The 13,486-nt window shown below is 38.4% G+C and overlaps 1 protein-coding gene across 1 annotated transcript in view; it reads left to right on the top strand.

Moving 5' to 3' along the window:
- Nucleotides 1–13,486, top strand: part of GMDS (GDP-mannose 4,6-dehydratase) — a 409,153-nt gene that overhangs the window by 171,440 nt on the left and 224,227 nt on the right. Inside the window, exon 7 of the mRNA XM_066545549.1 lies at nt 12,419–12,546. Within this exon, the coding sequence (XP_066401646.1) occupies nt 12,419–12,546 (128 nt within the window). The remainder of the gene's footprint in view (nt 1–12,418; nt 12,547–13,486) is intronic.

The following is a 13,486-nucleotide window of genomic DNA, read 5'->3' as shown; positions in this document are numbered from 1 at the left end:
GCCATTATTTTGAAAGTCAGTAAGTCTGTGTGTACACTTTTGATATTCAATCACTGGAAGGGTTGGGGGCCCTTATACAGAAGAGCATGGTCAGAGGAAATCAGTTTGAGAGCTGATTCCTTGCCTGCTGCATCTGGAGCCTAGTGGGGGTACTCTGAGGAGCAAATGTAGATTTGGCTTTGGCTCAAGGGAGGTCCCCTGTCATGAGATGACATATGAAGGTTATGCATATAAGTACCAAACCCTTACACTCCCATACTGTGCAGCATTTCACAGCCAAGAGATAAACAGACTGTAGCTGTTTTAAAATAACAGCTATGTTTTTTTCTCTGTTTGCTGGGGTATTAGGTTCCTTTTGTTTACTCTTGCCTTGAGTCATCTCCCAGGTTGGTGTGTCCTGTAAATTGGGTATGATACTTTCTGCCGGATCTCACTTGTACCTGAAATGCTGGGCACTGCAGACTTTCTTTTAAAACCCTCATGAGAAATTGCCAAAAGGTCGTAGCTACAGTGCCCCAAACAAATGCAGGTTATGAATGGTCCTCTTTTTTAGCCTACTTTTCCTTTAAACAGGCCTGTTGGGTTTTGAGTACCTGCAGTTAAATGGTGTTGCTTTTGGCAGGGCTTGGTGAGCAAATGAGGCATAATCTCTCTGATCTCAGTAGTCTGGTCAGTCAGCCATGACATTCTCAGTGTCTTTTCTTTCTACACCCTGTCTGAACAGAGCCATAGCCCCGGCAGCTCTCAGTGGGGTTGCCAAAGATTACCATGTGCAGTGAAGCAGCAGATGGCAGGACAGTGGAAAATACGCAGCCCCAGTCCCTGGGTTCACGTGGGGTTCAGGGTTAAATTTCAGTGATTTCCCTCTCTGCTCCTCAAGCCTGTCAATAAACTGCCCTTTGAGAAATGAACTCTTTATTGTGCTTTGGAAAACTATTTAAAGTTCAGTTTTGTCCAGTTTTGGAAGTGTGTTTTGGACTGAAACAGAAAATTTAGGGGTTCTGTGGCTACAGCTGCTGAAGTCTTCCTCACCTTAGTTTGGGCATCAAAAAATTAGGTACATATGAGTATGTCCTGAAAACTATGTGAAAGGAGGGTAAAAGGAGCTTTGCAAACTTGATTGGCTCATAAACTGTGTAATGACTGAATGAGGGGTGCCTCCACAAACTTAAACTTGTGCCTATATGTTTTGATAAAGCCGTTATTTGCACTTTCGGTTTTTCTCCCCACAGGTTCCCTCTTCCTTATTCCTTGCATGGGATGGAGAGTTTTCACTGGAATGACTAGATGTTGTCTTGGGGTGAGGGAAGGTGGAATTGTGGGCAGAGAACAAGAAAAACATTCTTTCACAGCATATTTATTTATTCTATTGAGTGATTTCATCCCTTTTTGACTCTTCCAGGGTCTCGTTGTTTCACAAATACCAAGATACTTCACTTTCTCAAATTCTTGTAAAATTTTGGCATGTTACCTTCATTTGGGGGTGCGGAGGTGACATTAAGGCATGAAAAACCAAAAGAATCATTGCTTGGTTGATTAGTTCTTGTTCAGAATAAAACTCTCATCTATTTCCATTTTGAGCCTTGACAATAAGCACATAGAGGAATTTGTGTCAGTGACTAAATGAGAATCTGAATTTAAGTGACTTTCTGAGCACCCTTTCAGAATTTTCACAAGAACCAGGCTTATGTTCATTTCCTGGTACAGCATTAATCTGACTGAACTGTGCATCTATCATTTCTTTCTCTGAAATTTTTTACCTTTGGTTAGCTTCAGGCTTCATAAGACCCTTGCCTACTTCATTTCTCACAAGACAGCAATTTTTACTCTCAGAGCACGTCTGGTCTCCAGACAGGGGCCAGCTATTAGGAAAAAAGATTACAGTATGATATCTAGAGATGTTCTGTAAAACTGTATCATTGTGCATTCAGAAACAAGAGTAAAACATGTAATCTTAGCTTTTGGTGCTAAAATTTACAGCTTTGTCTGGAGTATATAGGGAGCATGTGCATGTGTGTTTTTCTGAGTGCATGCACAGCTACCTATGGGGATAGAAAAATGATGTGAAAGGTCCCACTAAAAACACAAAGCCAGGAAATTCAGAATTGGGCTAACTTTCTGTCCTGGTTTCACCCCATTGTGTTCAAGTATTGTAGACATCTCAGAACAGCAGGTGATCTGACTGCCTCTTGTGTTCCTAGAGGAAGTATAAACTAACTTAAATGGGAAATATCACAAAAACAGGATAACGATGAATTTCATGAGTCCACAAAGGAAGAAATGTTCTTAAAAATACTGTTATTAAAACAGTAGTGAGCATTACAAGCTGAATGGTGGTAAATGGATGTATTATATAGACACTCTGGTTTTTTTTACCATTCAATCACTTTCCAAATGTTTTGTTTCATATTTTCTTGTGCAAAACTTTTGTGGTGATTGGACATGTTAATGGTGGTATGTTTAAGTTTCTCCTCTTTGAAAATTTAAGTAATCTGACTTCAGCCAAACTGCACCAATTTATCTTGCCAGAAAGCTGAGTTCTCTGTGTTTATAGCTGTGTATTTATTTATATTATTAATTACACTAGAGAAACTCTATTCCCACAGAGAAAGAATTCAGGAGTGAGATTCAGTTTCAGTGGCAACATTAGTAAAAAGGAATATTCATTGAAATGTGTGAACATTTCAAAAAGCTGTTAGAATTTTACTCAATTATTATGTTCAAAATATTTTCTCACTAAATAAGGGTCCCTTTCTTTTTCTGGTCCCTTATTCATTTTAGAGTGAAAATTAGCAACATGCCCAGGCTTTGTCCCAGAGGGGAGTTTGCTCTCAGCAATGGTTTTTATGCAACCTCCTGACATACCCTTTCTGCCTGTGGGAGAGCTGCCTCTCTGTCTGGGGACATTTCCAGTTTGGAGCTTGGGTGTGGAAGCTGCAGCACCCTTGCTTAACTTCAAGGTCCTCTGAGAGTGATCACATCCTGTGCTGCAGTAAGGACATAGATTTTATGGGAAGTTTAAGCAACCAGTAGTAACTACAGCTAGGTGAAATAATGTTTTTATTGGCTTTCTGAATAGAGGAGGTCAACACAGCTAGACCAAACATGGCCAAGTCCTTTGGACCAGAAGGGACATGCTGTCTTTGTTGGCTTGCTGTCTTCCTGGTTTACTGTCATTGTGTCTCTGCCTTTTCACCCCATTCTATTCTTAAACTCTTAGGCCTTGGGGGCTTACTTTAGGGTTGGGTTCCCCCTGCTCCACACAATCAATCAAAGCTTTTTTTTTACAGGGATTTGTTGTTAAAATACTACATTTCGGGGTGGTTACTTTGGTTTTATCCAAAATAATGACTTCCAGTGTTGTCCTGGTCCATCTTCAGCAGAACCACTTGTCCCTGTGCAGGAGCAGAGCTTGGGAAATGGGGACAGCAGGGACAGGGAGAGTAGGCTGAGAGCACCGTGAGCTGATCTCATGCCCTGGGTTGCACACCAGCTTTTCTGCATGCCACAGCACACACCATGGAGATTTTTTTTGGCTCTTAATATCTGAGCCAGGTGTTTACTTGATTAGTTTGTTATGATTCTGAGAGGGTGTCTGTAGCTGGAAGATTTCGTCCTTTTACTTGAAACTGTAGAACTTTGCAAGTGGTAATATGTACATTGACTTGTTGGGATCATCAGTGGTGTTGGGGATGTATTTCTCACCGCATCCTAGCTGAGAATCCAACTATTCATAACATGGAAGATGGAAGAAAATGTAGCACCTTGCATTTTATGTGCCTTGTACTAGAAAAAGTATGCCTACTGTATTTTCAGAAGCTGGGATTTCTTTTTTTTTTGCTTCCCTTCAGTTCTCACTGGCCCTCACGTTGTTACTTCTTGATGACCTCTTTCCCCTCGGCAGTTTCCAGTTCCCTGAAAAAATGATTCAGCTGTGTTTCAGAACCTCCTCTTGGTGATTCCAGGACTTCTGTAGAAAATGGTGGTTTAGTGAAATCAAAATATATTTATCAAATGATGTATTGAGGACCTAAAGGGTGCCTCAAGGACTACCACTGTCGCAAAGCTAACCAGAAGGAAGTCCTAGGAGAAAAATTGTTGAGCAACAAAGCTCCAAAGGGAGGCGCATGGATTAGGAACATCTTGAGTTATGCTGTATAAGTGTCAAACCCGTCTAGCACTGCTTTATTAGTTTGTGTGGGAGGCAAAGTTTCAAATAAGCTGCTTGGCTGTAGCCAGACCATTTCTCTTGCTCCAAGAAAATACATCAGCACTGACTCAGCAAATTTGCCGCTGTGACTGGTTTCAAGGTTAGCTCTTGTTACAGTCTTTAACCTACAGTAAAAGCAAAGGAAAATTCTTTTTCCCCCTGACTTGAAGTGAAATTACACGTTTTATACTCAAGAAATTTGCACGTTTAAAGTTAGGACAATTATGGGTGCACAGAAAGTCATGGAAAACCCATGCAAAACTTTGTTTACATCATGATCCACCGCAAACTGATGTCCCAGCCACCTGGAGAGGTTGAGAGACCAGCCAGATTTAGTCCCTCAGAGGTCAGAAGGTCCAAGAAACTGTATTAGTCAGTCATGTGTCACCAGGTAAGATTAAAAGCCTTGCCTGCTTCATCTCAAGAGAGTGCAAGGGTAAAGGCTGAATGTCTCAGCTTGAACCGTCAAACAGCAACTTTTTTGATGTGCTACTGGTTGCTGAGAGGATGGAGGAGGGGAAAAACAGGGAGAAAAGGAAAGGGGTGTTAAATTTAAGAGCACAGATGTCTGAACTGTGATAGCCATTAAACAAGGGAAGTTAAAATCATGGGGTTTTGTGCAAGTTGCCTAAGACTGCAGGATAATTCCATTTTGTATAAGTGCTGGATTTTCCTTTTGGTTGCATACAGTTCTAGCTATTGTAGCACAAATTAACCAAAGCATGTACTTAACTACAATTGTTTACACAAGCTTTAACAATGTAAAGAGTCTGTACTGATGGGCAAGCACACTCATGTTTACCCACAGCTCACACATGCAAGGGCTTGTGTAATTCTGGGACAGCTGAAATTAGAGATTTAATTCAATAACCTTCCCTGTACAATTTTAAATACACAGCTTCAATGAATGTTAGAAAATCAGAGTGGCTAAAGACATCTACCTTTGTTTTACAATGTAGTGTATATGAACTGCGATTAAAAAAACCAAAGTGAATAGTTTGGAGCAAAAGGTTAAGTTTTCTGTAAGCAGAACGCTGCTCTGTTTATGTAAGCACCATTAGCAACATAAACTTGGGAACAGGAATAACACTTTTACATATTGTTTTCAGTATTAATGTTTGGGTTTTCCTTTATAAGAATCTTTGATGCCTCACCTTTTCCTGTTCAGTGTACAGTTCCTGAGGGGAAAATATTTTAATTTAAGAAAAATTATATAGAGGAAATATACTAAAATAGCACATTTTAGCTAACCATTATTGCTGGTATATCAGCCTGTCCTTTTAACAACCCCATATGATAGATCCAAGAAGTGTAATTATTCCTCAACAGTGGTATTTTAATTGTGAAATCTAATAGCTTTGTGTTACACCCTACACATGCACATTGCCTGCTAATCAAACATCATTTTTTCACAGCCACTTTACAGAACTGCTGCTGTGTAGTCATAGAAATAATCCTGTCATTGTTTTTTGAGAGGTGGAAACCTATATCTGTTTGTATGCAGCACAGTCATGAGCAGTCTAAAGCCCTGATGACAGATGCCCAGTGGAGGGTTGGCATCACTGAGTCACTGGGGAGCGTGGCTTGGGCTGTGGCAAACAGCACCTCAGGTTCTCATCCTTGGGTGGTGGTGGGTAGGTCTCTCCTCCTACTCCTCAGTCCCATACTTTTTACAGAGCTTACTATTTGTCCCCTGAAGTAGGCTTTGTGCTCTCTTTTTGCCCACTGGGAAAAAGAAAAATTTTCCTACTCTCTCTGCTCCCTCCACATTTCTGTACCTTGTTTTTCCTCACAAGGATGTCTCATTCTCCACTCAGATTATAAAAGGCAATAATTTGTGTTCCCTCCACAAGTAGTTCAATGACCTCCTGTTGCCCTCAGCTGTCCAAATGTTCTATGTGCAAGTGGATGGCAGGGGCAGAGGAGTTCTGGGGTTGGAGGGCATCAGCCCCCTCCACTGTGCTTCCCTCCCCTGCTGATTCCCACCTCTCAATCCCTTTAGTTTTCTCCCTTAACCTCTTCATTTTTGAAATATAGAAGTAGTGTATACATTATTTAGTAGCGTATCTTCCATTATCTCAAAAATGGGCACCCAAAGAATTGGTACCACATTTAACTGTTGAAAACTGGCGTGCTAATGGAAAATGGAACCAAGGAGAATTAGTAGATTTTGGCATTGTAAAGGTTATAATGTGGATCAATATTTTATTAAACAAAATAATTCAGTTTATATGCCGATTGATGTCTTTGTTAGCAGTATTTGAAGGAATTACTACCACATCATTTTACTTAAATCACACATTTCAAAGTAGTTCCAAATGAAGATCACTTGATAAAGAAGGACAATTTTATCCTCATGTTACTGGATCACTGCTTTTGGTCTGGGATCTGTGGATTCTTTTTGTTACCTAATTTTTTCCCAGGGGATTGATGAAGAATAACCTCTTTGAAAAGAATATTATCAGTAAAATTTCCTGTTTAGAGAAAGATACATGTCCATTGGAAAATAGTTTGGGATATGTAAACTGAAAATATTTGAAAAAATTGCAAATATATTAAAAAATCTGAGAAAACCACTACCATAAGCTACTTCTAAAATTTTAAAGAACAGAGAAAAAGATTGAACATATTATTATGAATCAAAGTATTTCCAGCCATGCTATACAGGATTAAAATGAAAGGATTAAAGCACTATATCTCATGTTTCAGGAAATAAAATGATTTATTGCTCCAGTCAGGAAGATGTTTCCCATGCATGACTTTACAAGGAATTGCTTATGAATCATATCACACTTATTTCATATATATTTCATTTTTCAAAAAATCTGATTGTGGACTTTATGGCAAACTCATCCAAAGGTAGCTGTATTTGCTGAGTAAAATTTATATGATGACAAGCAGAAGGAAAAAAAAGTCGCTTTTAGCCATGATTTTCCTTTATTTCTAAGCAGTGATGTTTCTACTTTGTGTAATTATTGTTGTGAGAACAATTTATTATTTTAAATTGTGCATGGAGTCACAATTTAAATGCACGAGTATTTAAAATATATTAAGCTACTGCTCTACTAGTTTTATGAAAATGCAACACTGTATCAGTGGTTTTGATCAAGACGTAGTTTAAAATTCTGTTTAAACTCAAAATATGGAAGGTTAATTTAAAGATATATAACTTGATTTTTCATTTGGTTTACAATGACAATAAATCCATTTGCTTTGGAATAATTGTTATTGATTTTCATCAGTGTAAAGAGATTAAGGCTTCTTTTCTTAGAAGATCTGGGTGTTGCTTTTTTTTTCATTACAGCTTGTTACAAAAAATGGAAAAGGTTCTCACAGAATGGAAATGATGAGCAATGTGAATTTTCAGGCAATCAAAACATTTTAATGATCTCATTAAATGTATCATTTACAACACATATATGTTAAAAGAAATATGTTCCTCTGGGTTAGTAGAGGCGCTGGGTACACAATGTGTTTGAACATGTTAGGCTTCCACTAGTGTCTATGCCAGAACTGCAGAAACTTGGAGGAAAAAAACTGCAGAGCTTCAACCTTTTTCTTGTGTCAGTATCTTCAGACACAGAAACCTTTTAATCATATTTTATGCAAAATGAAGAAAAAGGTGTTACAAGAACTTGGTAGATTTTTCTAGGACTGCATCTCAGTTGATAGATAAGGACTGCTATTGAATTCTATAAGATTGTTTGCCATTCTATCATATTGCTAGGATTAATAATGGATTTTGTTAGGCATGCAACAACTAGTGTTTTACAGGGAGAGCAGAGTTCCTGAGACCACAGTTTTATCATTAGTTGGGTTTTGCTTGTAGTCTTGAGAACTTGGAAAATGAGGGTTCTTGAAAAGAAACAGATGCTACAGTAGTGGCTTGTAAAGCTACTTCATCCATTCGGTTGCCTCTTCTAAACCACAGTATCCAGAGAAAAACTCTTACTTAAAACAGGCAGTTCCCTGATGACTCACAAAGGCTGAAACCCCAGTGCTTCTAAAAGGAATGGGGTGCTGATGCAGAGACTAAGATTTATTTTTTTTTTCTGTCTTGGGGCCATCCAGCATTGGAACTGTAGGTGCACTAAGACCATGCCTCCTAAACAATAGTTTTCAATATGTGTTAATGAGAGATGTGTCCAGCTTTCAAAACTGCATCTTTGCCAGATGGAGGCATCATCCTTCTGGAAGGGATGAGTTGTTTTCCACCCTGAGCCAGGCAGCACAAGAGGTGACAGGCCTGGGCTGGAGAGCAAAAGCTATTGCATTATACCTCTGCTATTTCTTTTCATTGTAGTATTGTTCCTGCAGTGGTTTGGTGACAAGTTATATGTTTTACAGATCAGGTCTGCTTGATAAGGAATCCTTGCTTTAAATCCTGTCTAGGAAAAATCGGGTTTGTAAATCAGACGTTATTGTTCCTATTGGAATGTGAACGATCTCAAAGGGAGGGCTTGGGTTTTGAAAACAAATCTAAGCTAATGCCCAGCATTCCTGAAAGAGCTGTTAATATCATGAAAACTCTTGTTAAAGGCCCCTTTTAAAATGTAAGAACTTGTCAGACCCCCTCTTAAGTAGAGCTGCTTGGAACAGCTGAAATGTCGCACCAAAGCATCTTTTGCTAGGTCTGGCCATATCTCTTCTGCCTGGCCACATCTTTAATGCTTCATTGCAGCGATTGCAGTGCTGCCAGTCACAATGCAAACCAGAACATAATGTGGCCCATCATGGTTTTGACGTATTTCCTGCATAGATAACTATGCAAGGCAGTTAGCCCAGCATGCTTGGCCCTACCAACAGCAAGAATGACTCTTCTCGGGGTTCCTGCAGGAAAGTGAGCTCCCAGACATTTGCCACCCACACACATTTTGAAAAGGTGTTCAAATAAGTCAAAATTCATCAACCATGTAACCGAGTTTTTAAGAGTCCACATTTATTTGTACTAGGTGTAAGCAATGAGTTGTGTTTTACAAAACCTCTCTGAACTGAGGGACCAGTGCAGAGCCAGGAGAAAAACATGGGACTCTGACATCTCTCCTTCCCACCAGTCTAAGGTAGCTTCTGTCACTATCACCAACACATTTCCAGGTGAATTAGCAAGGTTAGTAGCATAACAAATTAGGCCTTATTCACCTGTGATAACTGGTGACGTTTTAGCTGCTGCATCATCTTGTTCCGATGAAAATCAGCATAAAGGGTAAAGTGGTTAGCACACCAGCAGCTCTGATGATACTCTTCCTGGCGCTGAGTGGCTGTTTTGTGGAGAAAAATGCTCTTGTGTGCTCAGCATTAGCAAGTCTTCACTACCTCCTGATGAAGAAGGAAGCTAACCATTTCTGTGCCTCAAAAGGTCCTTTGTATTCAGTTATACAAAGATATGTGTAGCGTTTTGCCTAGGCCTTTTAGATAGAATCAGTCCTGAGGAAAAAGACATTACTTCTGCTAAATTTCAGACCAAAGCAATGTCATAGCCAAATTGCAATCCTCTAGGACGGGGCTTTTTAGTGGAAATGCTGACATAGCCTTAACTACTTTGTATGACTCCAGTGGGCACCAGCTTAAATTCTAGTTATGATGTGCATTTAATGGCATGGGATCAAACACAGAGTGTAATGGGATATTTTAAGATACTGTGTTTGAAGGGAATAAGTACTTAAACATTATTTATGAAGCATATCATTTAAATGCTTCTGAAATGTGCCATTCAGTCCTTGGGTGCATGAAAAAATTTTCTAATTGCATTTCTCAGAATGAAAAGTAGCATAGTTTTCTTCCACAGCTTTAATGCTGAGGCACTTCCAAGAAGAGGGTTGGTATTATTTAGTGGAACCCTTACTAGGATATCTCTGGAAAATTAAGTTTTCATTTTTTCGTTGTGGTGCTCTCTAGTTTTTCAGTTCAGCCTTTTGAGGAATATTCTGATTTTACTTGGAGAATATCTTTGAAGATTGTTTCTCTCCAGTTAACAGTGACTCTGCAAGAAGACAGTAGTTACTAGTATTTCTTGTGCTGTGCTAGACAAATCAGCTCTTTCTTGTGTGTATCTTTTATACAATTAAAGTTAAATTGATAGCATAAAAGTTTTTCTCTCATACAACCTAATGTGCTGGTTTTTTTCTATTTTTTTTTTTAATGCTGAGGAAGCATTTGCTCCAAAAGGGGAGTTGACATTCATTAGTTGTGCAGGTTGACAGTAAAACTTGTTTTAATGCAGATGGTGACTAGAACTCTCATTGCTTTTGCTACAAATGGGAATGTAGTGTTGAAAGCAGTCAGTTTTCCTTATTACTCAGCTGCAGTCTGGAACTTTAAAACATCTACTTTATTTCAGAAAGAAACCTGTTCTTTCAGCTGTTATTTGCTGAATAAAAATCCTAACTGAAATAATTTTGGTGCAGAGGGTTTCAGAGCTAGTCCTAGTAAGTTTTTGCCATAGGTTGAATCTGTTTTTAATTAATTAGCAATAATCTGTGAGAAGGTCTCAAAGCATTTTGATAAGTTAAAAATGGAAACAATCTTTGGAGAGGTACCAGTCTAACTAAGCCAAGGAGACTCTGTCACTGGTTTCTCTTAAGCCAGAACTCCACTCCTGCTGCAAGCCTGTCCAGCCAGGAACAGGAGAACCACAGTAGTTTGCTTTCAGAAGTTCAAATAGCAGAGTCACATTGCTGGTACTATCCAACTCTTGAGAAATTTGCTTTGAAAAAGACTCTGGAGTATATTTTGTTTCTGAAAGTTTGAAAATTACACTGTTTAGTGTAATTTTCCTTTATATACAAACACCTTTTCAGGAGATGTGGAAATTATACGATATTCATCTTTTAAAGAACAGGTGCAAATTGATGATATTAACATATATCAGCATATATCAAATGGCTAATAACTGGAATTGCAATTAGTTCAGTGATTGATGAATATTTAAAATTCTATCTTAATCCTGTGGTAAGGTCTGACTTTAAGTTCTTCATTACACATGATTCTCACAGGTATGCTTTTTTTTTTTTTTTTTACTTTTAGTAGAGTCAAATGACACAGAAAAGTACTGTGATGCTCTTGGCATTACAGGAAAAACTAGTAATGTGAAAAAGACACTTCATGTTATTTAATAATGTTGCTGCAACTTAATGTTTGTTTGACAGGAACCAGAGCATATTGAGATGTGTATCTAAAGAGCAGAGTTCCATAATGAAAAAAACTACATAAATGCATTGAATGTGTAAGCTCCACTTTTGAGACTTTTGAAGTTTGCTAAAAGCATTTTACAACTACAGACATTTTCACTAAGTCTCCTGTTTTTCATTTGGAGGAGGTATCATCTGTCACCATTTAATCATATCTGGTTTTAGCTATTAAAAAGGCATGTAATTTTAATTGTTGTGGCTCATTAGTGTGCAAATGCCAGTGGGCCTAAACTCCTGGTCTAAATTCAAATCCCTCTGCTTTTGAGGAGACTATGACCACTTTTAGAAATACAGCCATCATAATCTGAAAATTAAAGTCTGAAAATAAGTAACAAAAATATTGTTTAAAGCAACTCCACTGGAAGCAGAAATGGGTACACAAATTTTCCAGAGTAATACAGTGGACAACATACTGAAATATGGTAAAATAAAATACAGTCTTCTACTGAAAAAGGTGAAATCACAATTTCATGATCTAACTGAATCTGAAGGACAAAGAATCCCAAACAACTAGAAAAGTATAATGCATTTTGCTATTGTAGTTCCTTGGAGAATACATAGTATTTGCATAGTCTCAATTTTTTTTTTAATAAACACATTTATTTAGATATATGCATTCCTTGAAAAAATAAATTAAAAATGAAAAAAGAAACTGAAACAGAAAAGTTGAGGGTGGTCTAAGATGTCTGTCTTCTTTATGTAACCTTTTGCATTTTGTGTTTAAGAACTGACATTCCAAATGATTTTCTTTGGCTTAATGCCTGGAGTGAATACTGAGGCAGCAAATTAGGAATGCTTAAGAAGTCCCACAAAGAAAGATGTTTGCTGTGAAAGTGCAACTAATGTGACACTTGCCCTGGAAGCTTCTTAGCTTGCTCAAATGATAAAAGATGGCATGAGTCTGGGTGGTGCAAGGGGAGTGAGTGGGGACTGAAAGTGCCATGTGCTGAGCTGTACGAGGTGTCTCCAGAGCTATCTGCCCCTGTGACAATGCTGACACTGTCCTTTATTTCTCCTCCAGGGGCTAACTTTGTCACTCGGAAGATCAGCCGCTCAGTAGCGAAGATTCACCTTGGGCAGCTGGACTGCTTCAGCCTGGGCAATCTGGATGCTAAGAGAGACTGGGGCCATGCCAGGGACTACGTTGAGGCAAGCTGTGGGATTTTTTCTCAGTCATCTCTGTGGAGGGGATAATGTTTATTGCTGTAACTTCAGGTTATGGTCCACAGAGGGCTATCTCAAGATTTTTCTTTTTTGATTTTTTTTTTTTTTTCCTATTGAGGTCTGTTAACTTTGTCTTGCTCTTGACTTCAGATTAGGGAATTTAGTAACACAGCAGTCTACCCCAGGCATGACCTGAACAGAAAAATAAATCTTTGGGTTTACATTCCTTGCCTGAATTCCTGGGGAAGGGGTCTGACTACAATGTGGATCTATTTTAGAGTATTTCTTCAATTCTTTTGACAAATTTTAAGACTGATAAAATGACTTGATTTCAGCAAGATGCAGTATGACCTGAAGTGAAAGATCCTGCTGGAGGTTGATGACCTTTTTTTAATAAGGCCTAAAAATTAGGTCTAAATCAATGATCAAAGCCCTCTTTGGTTATACATTATAAAGAAGCATCACAAGATAGTTGTGATGGCAGGTATTAGAACACATAAGCCTGCACTTGGTGTTTGAAATGTTTGTGTAGTCAGGATTTGTTTCTAATTTTATTCTACCCATCTACTTAAGCAGACAAACAAACAATACCCCTGTATTGTATTACAAGGAGACATGAATGACCATGTAGGAAATATTGTCTTTTCCCCAGGAGATTTTTGTCCCCATTTTGGTGCTTAAAGATTTCCTGTGGTCATTGGACTATTTCTGTCTTTTAATAATTCCTTGCTGGGAAACCGGATTTGACTTCACCATTCATTGATGTAGTTTAAAAAGATGACGAGTGTTTGTTTTGGTTTCCTATATTACAAAGTAAGAAGTATCTCAGTGGGCAAAAGTCTTGATTTTTATCATAAATTGAGACTTTAAAGGTAGAGTAAAAGCTGAGCTCTTGAATCTTCTTTACAGTCAAAAAAGCAAGAAA

This window comes from Molothrus aeneus, chromosome 1 (genome assembly GCF_037042795.1).
Source record: "Molothrus aeneus isolate 106 chromosome 1, BPBGC_Maene_1.0, whole genome shotgun sequence".
Taxonomy (NCBI): Eukaryota; Metazoa; Chordata; class Aves; order Passeriformes; family Icteridae; genus Molothrus; species Molothrus aeneus.
The sequence above is the reverse complement of the archived record's forward strand: the minus strand, read 5'-3'. Positions and strand labels throughout refer to the sequence as shown.